At 45.9% G+C, this 16,209-nt stretch overlaps 1 protein-coding gene across 2 annotated transcripts in view; it reads left to right on the forward strand.

Moving 5' to 3' along the window:
- The window catches only part of anapc1 (anaphase promoting complex subunit 1), a 248,134-nt gene that overhangs the window by 31,451 nt on the left and 200,474 nt on the right, over nt 1–16,209 (forward strand). For both annotated transcript variants that reach the window (XM_078212275.1, XM_078212276.1), the window contains exons 7-12: nt 2,213–2,286; nt 4,477–4,622; nt 7,729–7,955; nt 11,369–11,578; nt 13,808–13,903; nt 14,928–15,018. In XM_078212275.1, coding sequence (XP_078068401.1) covers nt 2,213–2,286; nt 4,477–4,622; nt 7,729–7,955; nt 11,369–11,578; nt 13,808–13,903; nt 14,928–15,018 — 844 coding nt within the window. The remainder of the gene's footprint in view (nt 1–2,212; nt 2,287–4,476; nt 4,623–7,728; nt 7,956–11,368; nt 11,579–13,807; nt 13,904–14,927; nt 15,019–16,209) is intronic.

Raw genomic sequence — 16,209 nt, forward strand, 5'->3', positions numbered from 1 at the left:
GTATGCTTAGTTTCCACCTTGCTCCCAATTGGCGATGGGCCGAATGGCCTAATTCTGCTCCTGTATCTTATATCTTATGGTCTACCCCTCTCATGCCTGCCCCCTACCCTTTTATTGACTTATGCTTGGGGTGCAGTTCCATAAGCATCAGAGGTACAGGGTACCACACCCTGTAGATTGTTCTATTATTGTGAACAGATGGTGAGTGGGGGGATTCACCACAGACATGGCCTGTTCATCCTTTGCCGTGTTACCATAACTTAGCAGTGAGGGGTACTACAAGGGGGTGGTGATCACTGGATAGGAAATGGGGATCTTAGTTCATTTCCTGGGGCTCCTCCTCTCTCATTCTGGGATATTCCGACTGTTACCCTGGCTGAGCTGAGAAGTCAGCACACACCAGTGACTCCTATGTGTTTGTGCTGCTCATTGTTGCACCAAGCACGCACTGTGCCATCACACTGTGTTTATGGGGAGGCGTTGGCCTAGTGGTATTATCGCTGGACTATTAATCCAAGAAACTCAGCTAATGTTCTGGGGACCCGGGTTCGAATCCCGCCAAGGCAGATGGTGGAATTGGAATTCAATTTAAAAAATCTGGAATTAAGAATCTACTGATGACCATGAAACCATTGAAGATTGTCAGAAAAACCCATCTGGTTCACTGATGTCCTTTAGGGAAGGAAATCTGCTGTCCTTACCTGGTCTGGTCTACATATGACTCCAGAATCGCAGTCAGCATAATTAAGGACCCCGCACACCCTGGACGTACTCTCTTCCACCTTCGTCCATCGGGAAAAAGATACAAATATCTGAGGTCACGGACCAACCGACTCAAGAACAGCTTCTTCCCTGCTGCCATCGGACTTTTGAATGGACCTGCCTTGCATTAAGTTGATCTTTCTCTACACCTTAGCTATGACTGTAACATTACATTCTGTACTCTCTCCTTTTCTTCTCTATGAACGGTATGTTTTGTAAAGCACACAAGAAACAAACAATACATGTGACAATAATAAATCAAATCAAATCAACGTGGTTGACTCTCAACTGCCCTCTGAAATGGCCGAGCAATCTACTCAGTTCAAGGGCAACTAGGGATGGGCAATAAAAGCTGACCAGCCAGTGACACCCATGTCCCACGAATGAATAAAACAAAAATTGTCACGACCAGATGGGAAGAGTGAACTGGCTCCCCTCTTCGATCTTCACGGCTGGTCACAATATAGGCCACAACAAAATTTCTTTTTCATGAATATGTGCCTTTTTCAAATCCAAATGTATTTAACTGTTTATACCATGAATGACAGGGAATCAATCAAACAAGATTTTCTTGAGTTAAAGAAAGAGCAAATTTATTACCCACTAACCTGGAAGGAAAAACATAATGAAAGTGCAACGTCAGACATACACAGGTATCGGAAATAAGGGAGGTTAGAGTTCAATAAAAAGAAGTTAAATGAATCTCCGGTTAAGTGTCCTTTCATTGTCCTTGAGGCTTGGATTTTTTAAATGTGGCCGATTTGGATTAGCTGCTTTTATGGGTGCAATCAGATGTCAAAGGTGTTGCAATTATTGCGAGATCCAGTTAGCTGGTAGGTTTCTCCAAAAGCTTTCTCCCGAATTGGTTACTGTATTTGTTCCAAAAGGGGGAGAGGGAGAGAGCCCAGCCTTTCAGCCTGTTTCCACAGCTAAAAACTTTCTCAACACATCCTGTGTCACTTGTAAAGTTCTGCAGCCTGGCCTGTTGTACTTCACCCATTTTGTATTTCCAAGGGGTTTTGAGTGAGTGCGCCTATGGCGGCCTTCATTCCAACACCAAGCACATGGCATTTTAATGTCTCTATCCTTAGTGACCGGTTTTGATGGGTCTCCAATTATAGGAAATGTCGCTCTCTTCAAACTTCCCTGAGGGTTTGTTTGCTTTTTCATCTGGGAAGCTGGTCTTGCATTTTTAAACAGTTCTGCCTCATTGCAGATTGCGAAATTTCCAGTCAGTGGAAAGTTGATAAGAAATATCTTCAAAAATAAAGGGGCTTAGCCTCGTGTCAGCATTAATGGCTCAGCGGCAGTTCACGGGTCATGGCAAATCTCGCGTCATTGCCAAATCAGACTCGCTCTTAAATCTCTCGCGTGATCTTTGCGATGGGGGATGTCATGATGAATAGAGCTGTGCCACTTGTGTTAACTGTTGCTGTGTAACTGGTTGCAGGGAGCCACTACCCACTATGTTCAGCATGCTGCACCCACTGGATGAAATCGCACCCCTTGTATGTAAGTCAACAGGTGAGGATGACATTGAGTAACAGGTTACTTTGTGTGGCTGACTCTGAGAGGATTTGAGATGGGGAATGCCTGGGGTGATTTTTGTTACTGAAGGGTAAAGATCGAAGAAGGAAACACAGAGTAGTTTTTATGATGCGGGCACAATTCACCTCAAACGTCCCCAGGCACGGTGGCACTGTGGGTTGTTGGCACAGTGGGTGGCTGCCAAGTTGGACAGTGGGTGGCCGGCCAGCACGGTGACACAGTGGCTGGCCGGCACAGTGCTTAGCACTGCTGCCTCATAGCGCCAGGGACCCGGGTTTGATTCTGCTAACCGTCTGTGTGAAGTTTGCACATTCTCCCCATGTCTGCATGGGTTTCCTTTGGGTGCTCTGGTTTCCTCCCACAGTCCAAAGATTTGCGGGTTGGGTTGATTGGCCGTGCTAAATTGCCCCTTAGTGTCATGGGGATTAGCAGGGTAAATATATGGGGTTGAGGGGATAGGGCCTGGGTGGAATTGTGGTCGATGCAGATGTGATGGGCCAAATGGCCTCCTCCTGCACTGTAAGGATTCTATGATACCTTTCTACGATAGCGAGTTCCCAGCCTCGGAGTGGCGATGACTGGACAGCTGCTTTCGTGGAGGGAGCAGCTGTGAAATATGAAATAAACCTTCCCCAGCCTGGAGGGGGAGGAGGAATAATGAGCAGTTTGTGTGAGGTGACAGGCGGAGGGAAGTACCAATTCATCCGGAAAGGTTGGAGGCCATTGTACCTGTGCCAGCTTTTTGAAAGTTTTAATTGAACCTGTGTCCACCAACCTTTCAGGTTTTTATTGTGGAGACAGTGGCGAAGTGAGTTGTAATATCACTGGGCCAGTAATCCAGGTGAATTCTCTGGGGAACAAAAACAGAAAATGTTGGAAAATCTCAGCAGGTCTGACAGCATCTGTGGAGAGAATAGAGCCAACATTTTGAGTCAAGCCGACCCTTCGTCAGAGCTGCTCTGGGGACAAGAGTTCAAATCTAATGGCAGCTGGTGGGATTTAAATTGATTTATAAATCTGGTATATAGATGTATATATGTTATGCACAACTCTGTAATGGTGACTGTGACAATTATCAACAATTGTTGTAAAAACCCGTCTGGTTCACTAATGTCCTTTAGGGAAGGAAATCTGCCGTCCTTACCTGGCCTGGCCTACAAACTCAATATTCTACAGCAATGATGTTATCAAACAAGAGTTCAAATTAAGACTGCACCTTCCAACTTCAAGGGGAGGTGATGGCCTAGTGGTATTATCGCTTGACTATTAATCCAGAAACTCAGCTAATGTTCTGGAGACCTGGGTTCGAATCCTGCCACGGCAGATGGTGGAATTTAAATTCAATTTAAAAAATCTGGAATTAAGAATCTATCAATGACCATGACACCATTGCCGATTGTCGGAAAAACCCATCTCGTTCACAAATGTCCTTTAGGGAAGGAAATCTGCCATCCTTACCCGGTCTGGCCTACATGTGACTCCTGTCAATGGGATTGTGGTTGACTCTCAACTGCCCTCTAAACAAGGGCAATTAGGGATGGGCAATAAATGTTGGCCAGCCAGCGACGCCCATGTCTCATAAATGAATTTTTAAAAATCATCCTTTTCCATTTAAAAATATAGACTGGGCAGATCGATTACCTTTGTTAAAGGTAAAGCAGAAACTCAGCCACCGTTTATGTCATTCGGGATTAAGTACGCATAGGTTTGATTTGAAGATGGGTTGCAACTCTGCAAAGGTAAACTTAATTTAAAGGGCCAGAAACAACGACAGAAGGATTGTCCCTCTGATCGCTAAGTTAACAACGCTTGTAAGCCACATATAACATTTTAAATATAAATTGAGCAAATAAGACACCAACAATTGGCCTTTGGTAGTAGATATTAATATTTTATATATTTTTGCATTTAGCTTTTTTCATAAGCAATGCAATGGGAGATTAACTGGAAGAAAATAACTTTAGGATTATTTATAATGCTAGTATTTCATTAAATTATTATTTTGGGGCCACTTGATGAACCTGTTGTTGTCTTCCCTCGAGTTTGATATCAAATTTTATGAATAGTAGTTGCAATTATATTGTCCCAATACATTACTGACGACACAGTATCATTTGTACGTTTATTTGTGACAGAATTAATTTACTCTTTTCTCCCATTCAATAGCTGTGACCAATATCACGAGAGTACAGTACGTTGCTGACTATACCCTGAAAATCGTTTTCTCCAGCACGGCACCATCACTCATCATGACTTATGACACAGCGCAGTGTCTTCATGCCGTTTGGGCATTACGCAAAATTAAAACAGAGGTACTTCTTCCGTAGAGTTTATTTTTAAAAAAAAACATTTATGCCTGCTTCCCCCTTTTCTCCCTGAACTTCTGGCTGGAGAAAAGTCGCTCCATGCATTCTGCTGTTTCTTTCGATCCCCAGAGGTGGAGACGCACACAGCTCTGAGCTGATAACAAAGTGATTAGAAAATCAGAGACAAATATCGGCAGCTTACTTTTATGTAGCATCGGAAACACAACCCAAGGAGTTTGATAGAGGTGTGAGATCTTGAACCAAAGAAGGAGGCATTAAAAAGACGTCCAAACTCTTGGTCCAAGTGCTGGTGTTTTAAGGAGGGTCTTACAGGGAGCTGAAGAAAGATGGTGAACTTAAACAATTGGCTGGCAGTTGACCAGTTGGTGGCAAGGTGGCACAGTGGTTAGCACTGCTACCTCACGGCACCAGAGACTTTGGTTCAATTCCAGCCTCGGGTTACTGTCTCCCTGTTCTCTCCCTGTTCTCTCCGTGTCTGCGTGGGTTTCCTCTGGGTGCTCTAGTTTCCTCCCACAGTCAAAAGATGTGTGGGTTAGGTAGTTTGGCTATGGTAAATTGCCCCTTAATGTCCAAAGATTTGCAGGGAGAGGGGGGGGGGGGGGGGGGGGGGGGGGGGGCGGGGGCGATGCATCGAATGGCTTCTTTCCGCACCGAAGGGATTCTTTGGATTTTATGGAAGAGGTTTATTACCGTCCATCTCAAAGCAGTTGGCACCTCAACATCCACTCCCTCCACCACTGACGTGCAGTGGCAACCGTGTGCAGGCTCGATGGGCTGAATGGCCTCCTTCTGCACTGTAGGGATTCTATGGATTATCAAGCCCGCCGCACAGTCATGATGGCTGGAGTCTTATGACTAAACACACCCTGTCTCTTGCCCTCTTCCCCTTCCACCAGAGCCATGTAATCTCTCAGGTAGGGGCTGCGAAGGATAACGTTAGGGAGAAGTAAGTCAGTCTTCCTTATGGTGATGATGTGGGTCTGATTGGATACCAAGGTGATCAGTAGTCTGCGATAGCACTGATTTGATGGAGAAGTCAGTGACAGGATCAGGGTTAGTGGTGGTTTTGAAGGCAGCTTCAGTCTTTTCTGATGCTCAGTTGGAAGGTTGCGTATCTAACTTTAATGTGGGGTCAGGTGTATGGTAACATAGTGGTTATGTTACTAGACTAGTAATTCAGGAGCCTGGACTAATATATCTGAAGACATGGGTTCAACTTCACCATGGCAACTGGGGTATTTAAATTCAGTGAAATGAATAAGTCTGGAATACAAAGCTCGTCTCAATAAGCATAAACTATTGGATTGTTGTAAAACCTCATCTCACTCACCCATATCCTTTAAGCACTGAAATCTGCTGTACTTGGTCAAGTCTGCATGTGACTCAAAACTCATAGCAATTAGGTTCACTGTTTACTGATCTTTGAAATGACCCCGTAAGCCACTCTCATGGAATGATACAGCGCAGAAGAGGCCCTTTGGCCCATCGAGTCTGCACCAACACGTGTGAAACACCTGACCTCCCACTTCATCCCATTTACCAGCACTTGGCCCCATAGCCTTGAATGTTATGACGTGCCAAGTGCTCATCCAGATACTTTTTAAAGGATGTGAGGCATCCTGCCTCCACCACCCTCCCAGGAGGCGCATTCCAGACCGTCATCACCCTCTGGGTGTAAAAAGGTTTTTCCTCCCATCTCCCCTAAACCTCATGCCCCTCACCTTGAAATTGTGTCCCCTCGTGACTGACCCTTCACCTAAGGGGAACAGCTGCTCCTTATCCGTGTTTCTCTGTTGAGTCAGGATTGACAACGACTGCTGGCCTTGTTCGTGATGCCCACATTCCGTGAATGAATAAGAAGATAACTAAGAGCAGAATAACATTTTCCCCTGCATTGTACAGTCCCCATGATCCTGACTGTATTCAGAGAGCCTTTTCTTCCTCAAACCATGCACCATTCTCTGACTTCCACTCAGACTATGAGAGAGCATTGTCCCAGGATACCTATCATTTTAAGCAGTTAAATCCTCTAAGTGGCAACGGAGCTCAGGAAAATGCTCCACAAATATAAGTAAAGTTAAACATAGAACATAGAACATAGAACAGTACAGCACAGAACAGGCCCTTCGGCCCACGATGTTGTGCCGAGCTTTATCTGAAACCAAGATCAAGCTATCCCACTCCCTATCATCCTGGTGTGCTCCATGTGCCTATCCAATAACCGCTTAAATGTTCCTAAAGTGTCTGACTCCACTATCACTGCAGGCAGTCCATTCCACACCCCAACCACTCTCTGCGTAAAGAACCTACCTCTGATATCCGTCCTGTATCTCCCACCACGAACCCTATAGTTATGCCAAGTGAAGTTTATTTATTAGTATCACAAATCGGCTTACATTAACACTGCAATGCAGTTACTGTGAAAATCCCCTAGTCGCCACACTCCGGCGCCAGTTCGGGTACACTGAGGGAGAATTTAGCATGGCCAATGCACCTAACCAGCACATCTTTCGATATGTGGGAGGAAACCCACACAGACACGGGGAGAACATATAGACTCCGCACCAAGCTGGGAATAGACTCTGTGACCCAAGCTGGGAATCGAACCCAGGTCCCTGGTGCTATGAGGCAGCAGTGCTAACTACTGTGCCACCATGCTGCCCGTATGTGGCTAATATACTGCTCAGTCCCATCCTCCTGGGCAGTAGCAAGATCGCTACCTAATTTGTTTGCCATGGCCAGTGAAGGAAAACTATATTAAATATTGCATGTATTTGGACCATATTTGTACATATTTGGTTCAAAGATGTTCAGGTTAGGTGGATTGGCCATGCTAAATTGCCCCTTAGTGTCCCAAGATGTGTTGGTTAGGGGGATTGGTGGGGTAGAGATGTGGGGGGTTATGGGGGTAGGGCAGGACAGAGGGCCTGGGTAAGATGTCCGAGTGGGTGTAGACTCGATGGGCCGAATGGCCTCTGCTGCACTGTAGAGATTCTATGATAATGTAACATGTTCCAACAAGTTGGCCTCTGTCATGTTTTGACACATATCACTGAATGGCAGGCATCAATTCTTGTATTTCTCCCAACAGGAGCAAAACACAGTTCTACGGTGTCCCAGCACATCAGGGACCCCTCAGCAGATTGTCACCAGCAGCTCTCTGACCGCTCACCTCAGAAGCGTCTCAAAGGGAGAGTCACCTATCGCTTCTCCGTTCCAAAACTTCTCCTCCTTTCCGAATCAGAACAGATCCACGATCTCCCCTGGTGCACACTCTCGCTCTCACTCTCCATCCATTTCAAACATGGCGGCTCTGAGGTGAGCAAACCTAACAGCTTTCAGGGAATAGTTGGAGAAAATGATGGGAGTTGGGATGTTCATTGTAGAGGAACATAAATCCTTTTGGTCCCTTCTGGTGTTAGTAACATTGCTGAAACCTAGAGTTGGTTTTTTGTATTTTTGTCACCTGGTAGCATAGAACTTAAATATTACTGCAATGATAGACATGTTGCCAAAGCTTTTCTTCTTGCACTCATCAGGACATAGGGCCATGCCGTGGGGTGACATGGTGGTGCAGTGGTTAGCACTGCTGCCTCACAGTGCCAGGGACCGGGTTCGATTCCCGGCTTGGGTCACTGTCTGTGCGGAGTCTGCACGTTCTCCCCATGTCTGCATGGGTTTCCTCCGGGTGTTCCGGTTTCCTCCCACAGTCCAGAAGACGTGCTGGGTAGGTGTATTGGCCATGCTAAATTCTCCCTCAGTGTACCCGAACAGGCGCCAGAGTGTGGCGACTCGGAGAGTTTCACAGTAACTTCATTGCAGTGTTAATGTAAGCCTACTTGTAACACTAATAAATAAACTTTGAGTGCCAAATTTCAAACAATCGCAACAATTTATAGTATAAGAGACGAGGATGCTGATTGGTTGGCATGTGGACTCTGGCTAAGGCTTTGCCATGGGGAGAGGAATATATTCAAACCTTGTGCCACCTCTGAATTACCTGGAAGCCTGGTGTGCTAACAGTTCCCCCATTCCTTGCTTAAAGAACAAAGAACAGTACAGCACAGGAAACAGGCCCTTCGGCCCTCCAAGCCTGTGCCGCTCCTTGGTCCAACTAGACCAATCGTTTGTATCCCTCCATTCCCAGGCTGCTCATGTGACTATCCAGGTAAGTCTTAAACGATGTCAGCGTGCCTGCCTCCACCACCCTACTTGGCAGCGCATTCCAGGCCCCCACCACCCTCTGTGTAAAAAACGTCCCTCTGATATCTGAGTTATACTTCGCCCCTCTCACCTTGAGCCCGTGACCCCTCGTGATCGTCACCTCCGACCTGGGAAAAAGCTTCCCACTGTTCACCCTATCTATACCCTTCATAATCTTGTACACCTCTATTAGATCTCCCCTCATTCTCCGTCTTTCCAAGGAGAACAACCCCAGTCTACCCAATCTCTCCTCATAGCTAAGACCCTCCATACCAGGCAACATCCTGGTAAACCTTCTCTGCACTCTCTCTAACGCCTCCACGTCCTTCTGGTAGTGCGGCGACCAGAACTGGACGCAGTACTCCAAATGTGGCCTAAGCAGCGTTCTATACAGCTGCATCATCAGACTCCAGCTTTTATACTCTATACCCCGTCCTATAAAGGCAAGCATACCATATGCCTTCTTCACCACCTTCTCCACCTGTGTTGCCACCTTCAAGGATTTGTGGACTTGCACACCTAGTCCCTCTGTGTTTCTATACTCCTGATGGCTCTGCCATTTATTGTATAACTCCTCCCTACATTATTTCTTCCAAAATGCATCACTTCGCATTTATCCGGATTAAACTCCATCTGCCACCTCTCCGCCCAATTTTCCAGCCTATCTATATCCTGCTGTATTGCCCGACAATGCTCTTCGCTATCCGCAAGTCCAGCCATCTTCGTGTCATCCGCAAACTTGCTGATTACACCAGTTATACCTTCTTTCAAATCATTTATATATATCACAAATAGCAGAGGTCCCAGTACAGAGCCCTGCGGAACACCACTGGTCACAGACCTCCAGCCGGAAAAAGACCCTTCGACCACTACCCTCTGTCTCCTATGGCCAAGCCAGTTCTCCACCCATCTAGCCACTTCTCCTTGTATCCCATGAGCCTTAACCTTCTTAACCAACCTGCCATGTGGGACTTTGTCAAATGCCTTACTGAAATCCATATAGACGACATCCACGGCCCTTCCTTCATCAACCATTTTTGTCACTTCCTCAAAAAACTCCACCAAATTTGTAAGGCACGACCTCCCTCTAACAAAACCATGCTGTCTGTCACCAATGAGATTGCTCCATGGCAACACCACAACCAATCAGATTTGACTTGCTAACCAATCATCACCCTTCTCTCCTGAAGTCTAAATTGTTGTGGTCGTTTGAAATTTGGCATTCTTGTGTTTGTCCTGATGAGTGCAAAATGAAAAGCTTCAGCAACCTGTCTCTCACTTTAGCAATATTTAAGTTCTGTGCTACCAAGTGATCTGTGTATGTATGTGTACTTAACTTTCCAGGTAATGTCAGTATGGAGATTTTGATAGGCCATTGTTTCCCCCATAGCCTACACTCTGCTCTTGGGACAATCCTCTCTCCTTGTCACACCGGAGTTATATCAAACACTCAAAAGTCCCGATTTCACCTTTCCCTCTCTGCTGCACTACCTCTTCTCCGTGTCTTCTCCAACCCCTTCCTATTTTTATTTTTATTTTTCACATAACATTTCCTTAGCAGCATTTTTTGGGATTCCAGCTTCCCTCGTGCACTGGTATTTTTTCAAATAATTCCAAAATTTTCTTTGTTCATGGCTAATCTACCTCCAACCTATTTGAGATGCAGCGTGTAACTCCTGTAACAATGCCTTTCAATGCTGGGGTGGCACAGTGGTTAGCACTGCTGCCTCACAGCGCCAGGGGCCAGGGTTCGATTCCTGGCTTGGGTCACTGTCTGTGCGGAGTCTGCACATTCTCCCTGTGTCTGCGTGAGTTTCCTCCGGGTGCTCCGGTTTCCTCCCACAGCCCAAAGATGTGCGGGTTAGGTTGATTGGCTGTGCTAAATTGCCCCTTAGTGTCAGAGGGATTAGCAGGGTAAATATGTGGGGATATGGGAATAGGGCCTGGGTGGGATTGTGGCCGGTGCAGACTCAATGGGCCGAATGGCCTCCTTCTGCACTGCAGGGATTCTATGATTTCTTTAACAGCACTTTATGACATCCACCCCACTCTTATTTGTTTCCTGACTGGGTCCAGTACCAGCAATGTCTCATTGAAACGTTCACATTTAAGATGTGGTAACCCTTCCAATGGCAACCTACATTTATCAAACCGTCCCACATTGTTCAGTCGGTGGATGGCAGAGGGTGGGTGGGGGAGACAATGCATCAATAAGTATTAAATTCTTCTGTATCTTTATAAAGAGAAAGAAAAAGGTGGTGAGAGCAACTGAGCGCCCTCCCGCTGCCCTTCCAATCGGTCGTGCGGAACTCCACTCCATTCCAGTTGGTGCACGCAGGCGGAATGAGATCTTGCTGAAAGGGGTGTCAGTGCGGAAAGCAAAGATTCTTTCTCTCCATTTCCCACATCAATGCCCTGAATCAGCAATTTCAGCATCGTTACTGACATTGGAAAGACATTGCCCGTTTTCTCCCCGCCTCTCGCCCACGTACAGCTGCTCATTTTGTTACACCTCTTTGTCTTTCCAGTCGTTCTCACTCCCCGTCCCTGGGAACGTCGTCGTTTTCCGGCGTGCAGCGGTTCAACCTGTCGGCCTACACCCCGTCTCCAAAGCGCGGCCGAAATTCCCACTCCCCGAACAGCACTCTGAGCGACTCCTTGTTGGTGCCTGAAACTGAACCGGTCATTCCAGAGTTGTGTCTGGATCACCTCTGGACTGAAAGTTTGCTCAACATGAGGTCAGTCAAAGCTCTTCTCGTCAAAGCTTTTTTTTACCCCCCCAAAAAAATCAATTTATGGGGGAGGGGAGGGGGAATGGGAATGGGCCGGGGAGGGGAGGGGGAATGGGAATGGGCCGGAGCGGGGAGGGGATGGGAATGGGCCGGAGGAAGAATGCTGTGGCGTGGTGATAATGTCACTGGACTAGTGATCCCAGTTAATTCTCTGGGACGGGGGTTCAAATCCCTGGTGGAATTTAAATTCAGTGAATAAAAATCTGGAATATAAAGATGGTATCAGTGATATCGTGACTACGGTTATCGTCGAAGATTGTAAAAACCCATCTGGTTCACTAATGTCCTTGAGGGAAGGAAATCTGCCATCCTTTCCTGGTCTGGCCTCCATGTGACTCCAAATCCACTGTAATGTATTTGACTCTTAACTGCCCCCTCTGAAATGACACAGTAAGCCACTCTGTTCAAGAAGAATAAGGGATGGACAAATGTTGCGAAGTTGGATAAGAGTAATCGTAGATTGGGAGGCAGTAAGTTAGAATTTGGTGTTTGTGAAATTGTAAAATGCTAGGGGGGAGAAGACATTGCGTGATTTGTTAAACGGTGGTGCTTTTTCTGTGCTTAGAGATGTAAAATACAAGTACACAGAGAGCCCAAACTGAAACATTATCGCAAGGCCAAGCAGCAGTTTTGCTATGACAATAGGCTTTTGAATTTAGCCAATCAATTTGAATCAGGCACTTAGATACCAAAAACCTACTAAATTTAAATCTGATGGTTTTCACAACCTACAACCAATCCTATTATGGGAAATATTGATATGTCATCACGGGTATCAAAGAAGGAGGCAGTGGGGCAAAGAGGGAGAGCAACTGCCACCTGCCAGAGCTAACAGTTCTCAACTCGAGAGAGAGAGAGAATCGCTGGCTCTCATAGCTTCATCTATGTCTTAGAGAAAGCACCATCTAGATAACAAAGGTACCAAAGAAGAAAAGTTGCAGACAAAAGAATCAACAGAAAAGGCCCAGAATATTCCGAAAGACAAAAGCTGGTTGTAATTTAGAGAGTGACTAAATTCTATTTTGTTTTTGAGTGGGAATTGTATTAATTTGAACAGCATACCATTAGAATCTTGTTTTATTCGGTAATAGAAGGGAGTTATTCGGTTTGTTAGTAGTTTAGTTCATTTGTTCTCTGTTAGTTAGATAAATTGTTCTGTGTTGATTTTAGAGTGAGTGGTAGGGATTTAACCACTAAGAATTGCTGGTGAGCAGAAGAGCAGGTCACACCACTTCACACACACTCTTTACAGATTATAGGGCGAGGTATTCCTCTTTGGGTGTTTCGGTGTTAGTTTCTCAGAGGAGGGATCCACCTCTGCTTTATAACAGCAACAAATGCTGGCCTTGCCGACGATGCTTACATCTCATGAAGGAATGTGGAAAAATTTCATTGAATCCACTTTTAGGGACGTGGCCAATTCAGGGTATAAAAAAAAAAGCTTTTATGCAATAACCTTCCATGTTTTCAAGTGCTTCACAGTTTGTGAATTATTTCAGACACCCAGATACGTATGGTAAACATAACAGCCAGTTGTGCATGGCAAGCCCCACAAACAACAATGCGATAAGTGACCCGTTTGTATATTTCGGTGGTGCTGGTTGAGGGATGAATATTGGCCAAGACACTGGGCGGTTGTGTGGGGGGGGGGGTGTGTGTGCGCGTGTCCCCGTGTGTCCATGTCTGTGGGGTCCTTAATTATGCTGGCTGCTTTGCTGAGGCAGTGGGAAGAGTAGACCGAGTCAATGGCTGGGAGGCTGGTTTGCGTGATGGACTGGGCTATGTTCACAACCCTTTGTAGTTTCTTGCGGTCTTGGACAGAGCAGGAGCCACACCAAGCTGTGATACAACCAGAAAAGATACTTTCTGTGATGCATCTGTAGAAATTGGTGAGTCATTAGGAATTGGTCAGCCTCTAGGAACAATAGATTATTTAGTCCCTTCAACCTGTTCATCCAAGCAGTCAGAGCATGGACTGATCTGTGCCATAACTCCATTGTCCTGTCGTGGTTCTTTGATATTTTTAACAAACGAAGCCCCTGAAAGAGAGGCAGATTGGTAATTTGTAAGTGAACCCTGTATCAGAACTGCGGGGGAGTAATCTCAAAAAAAACACCATCGCCGTACACCTGTTTGCAACACAGAAACCTCAAGTGTCGACTTCTATTCTCACAGAGAGAAGAATTCTCAGGCCGCCAAAGTATTTATTACCAGTGATCTCTGCGGTCAGAAGTTTTTGTGCTACTTGGTGGAGTCTCGCCATCAGCTGCGGTGAGTGTCAGCAATGAAAAGCGTCAAATTATAAACTAAATCTTTAAATGCACTGAGTTTTATCCCATAGGCTTATTTGTAAAGAATTTATATTGAACAATAAGCAGACAGCTGGACTGAGTTTTTATAAAATTTAATTTGGGCGCTCGGATGCATAACTCATTCTCGGCCACATTCCTTTCCATCACCTGAGTATTGCACTGTTCATATTTGGATAGAAATTGAAAGTGAGAATTTTCTCTGGTGCATTCATTCAATCGCGATGTAAAAATGTGACCCATCAACCCTCAGCTTCCCTTTCCTTGTGTGCACAGTTTGTTTTTGCCAAGGGGTTGGAAAGGCCTATTTGTAAATGGGTGTTCGTGTAGGGTTGCCGTCCCCCTGCCCTATTTCCACATTCTCAATACACCCTGCATTGCAAATTCTAACCCGGGATTTTTAAACTTGTGAATTTGATTGATGTTTCAGGCGGCACAGTGGTTAGCATTGCTGCCTCACAGCGTCAGGGACCTGGGTTCGATTCCCGGCCTTGTCTGTGTAGAGTCTGCACATTCTCCCCTTGTCTGCGTGGGTTTCCTCCGGGTGCTCCGGTTTCCTCCCAGTGCTCCAAAGATGTGCAGGTTAGGTTGATTGGCCATGCTAAATTCTCCCTCAGTGTCAGGGCGATTGGCAGGGTAAGTACATGGTGTTAGAGTCATAGAGGTTTACAGCATGGAAACAGGCCCTTCGGCCCAACTTGTCCATGCCGCCCTTTTTTTTAAACCACTAAGCTAGTCCCAATTGCCCACATTTGGCCCATATCCCTCTTAGTGATACTGGGTGGGGCCTGGGTGGGATTGTTGTCAGCGCAGACCTGATGGGCCGAATAGCCTCCTTCCGCACCGTAGGGATTCTATGATGAATTTGATAAATTTCTATCTATTTGATATGATGGCTATTTGGTAAAAATGACGTGATGGCTTGCTTAGGCATCTGGTTGGTATATTCAATGTTTGGAAAACTTTTCCATTTAAATCCTAAACAGATGTGTGAAATTTGAAGAAAGCAATGACTTGACTCAGCTGATTTTTGGAACAGTTACTGTCATCCAAGCAAAAGATGCTGCCCCTGTGGAGGTGAGCTGTGATTTTAAACCCGACAGCTGCTCAAACACAAACATTTCAACAAGTTGTATTTAAACAGCGCCTTCAAGGTAATAAAGCGCCCAAAGCCTTCTTGGAAACGTTAAATGGAAAATTTGACATTGAGCCACGGGATGGCAGCCGGTGGCACAGCGGTTAGCGCTGCTGCCTCACAACGTCAGGGACCCGGGGTTCGATTCCCAGCTCGGGTCACTGTCTGTGTGGAGTTTGCACATTCTCCCCATGTCTGCGTGGGTTTCCTCCGGGTGCTCCGGTTTCCTCCCACAAGTGTGCGGGTTAGGTTGATTGGCCATGATAAATTACCCCTGAGTGTCAGGGGGGATTAACAGGGTAAATAAGTGGAGTTATGGGGACAGGGCCTGGGTGGGATTGTGGTCGGTGCAGGTTCAGGGAGGCAATTTGAACACTGGTGGCTGCGACAGCTGGAGGCCTGGTTACCAGCAGTGGAGTGAGAGAGACTTGGTGCGAGTTAGGATCACACCGCAGAGTATTGGATTCACGGAGGGTCGAAGTTCGGAGGTCAGATTGGATATCTCGAGGAAAGTGTGGTGCTCCAGGCGGCAGCACAGGTGGCGTAACTGCGAATTGGAATTCTCTCGGCAACCTTTCCTCAAATTATTTTTTTACAAACCGCGTACACCACCCCCACAAATGACAGCTGCCTGTATCAGCAGGCGTCAATTGCAAAGGTGTTGTTCAACCAAATGAAGTGTGTCGGCTATTTCAGGCTATTGAAGAAGCTGTTTGATCACTCTGTCTGCCCCTGTTCACTGCCAATTTCCCTGCAACATTGTCCACAGGTTGGAGACTTAGCAATTGACCAGCAAAGGGCAGTTTAATGTTTATTGTTCTAACTGGTTTCACTGAGAGGAATTAAAACCATGCTGTTTTTTTTTTCCTGGCATAAATGCTTGAAGGTACATTCGGCCAAGGAAGCAGCAACAACTGATTATTTTTCCTCTGCTCAGACCGATATAAAGAACATTATTTTTGAACAGTGTGGTTCTCTTTTAAAAATGTTATTAACGCTGTCTCGTTATCTCGCGTACGGCAGTTGCGTTTGTACAACCAGTTTCATTACGCATTTGGGTGCTTCGGTGGATTGACCCTGTTTCAAAGCACAGCTGATTCTCAGTTTGTGCTTTACCCTCATTTTTATTTTAT

The sequence above is a fragment of the Mustelus asterias genome, chromosome 5 (genome assembly GCF_964213995.1).
Source record: "Mustelus asterias chromosome 5, sMusAst1.hap1.1, whole genome shotgun sequence".
Classification (NCBI taxonomy): domain Eukaryota; kingdom Metazoa; phylum Chordata; class Chondrichthyes; order Carcharhiniformes; family Triakidae; genus Mustelus; species Mustelus asterias.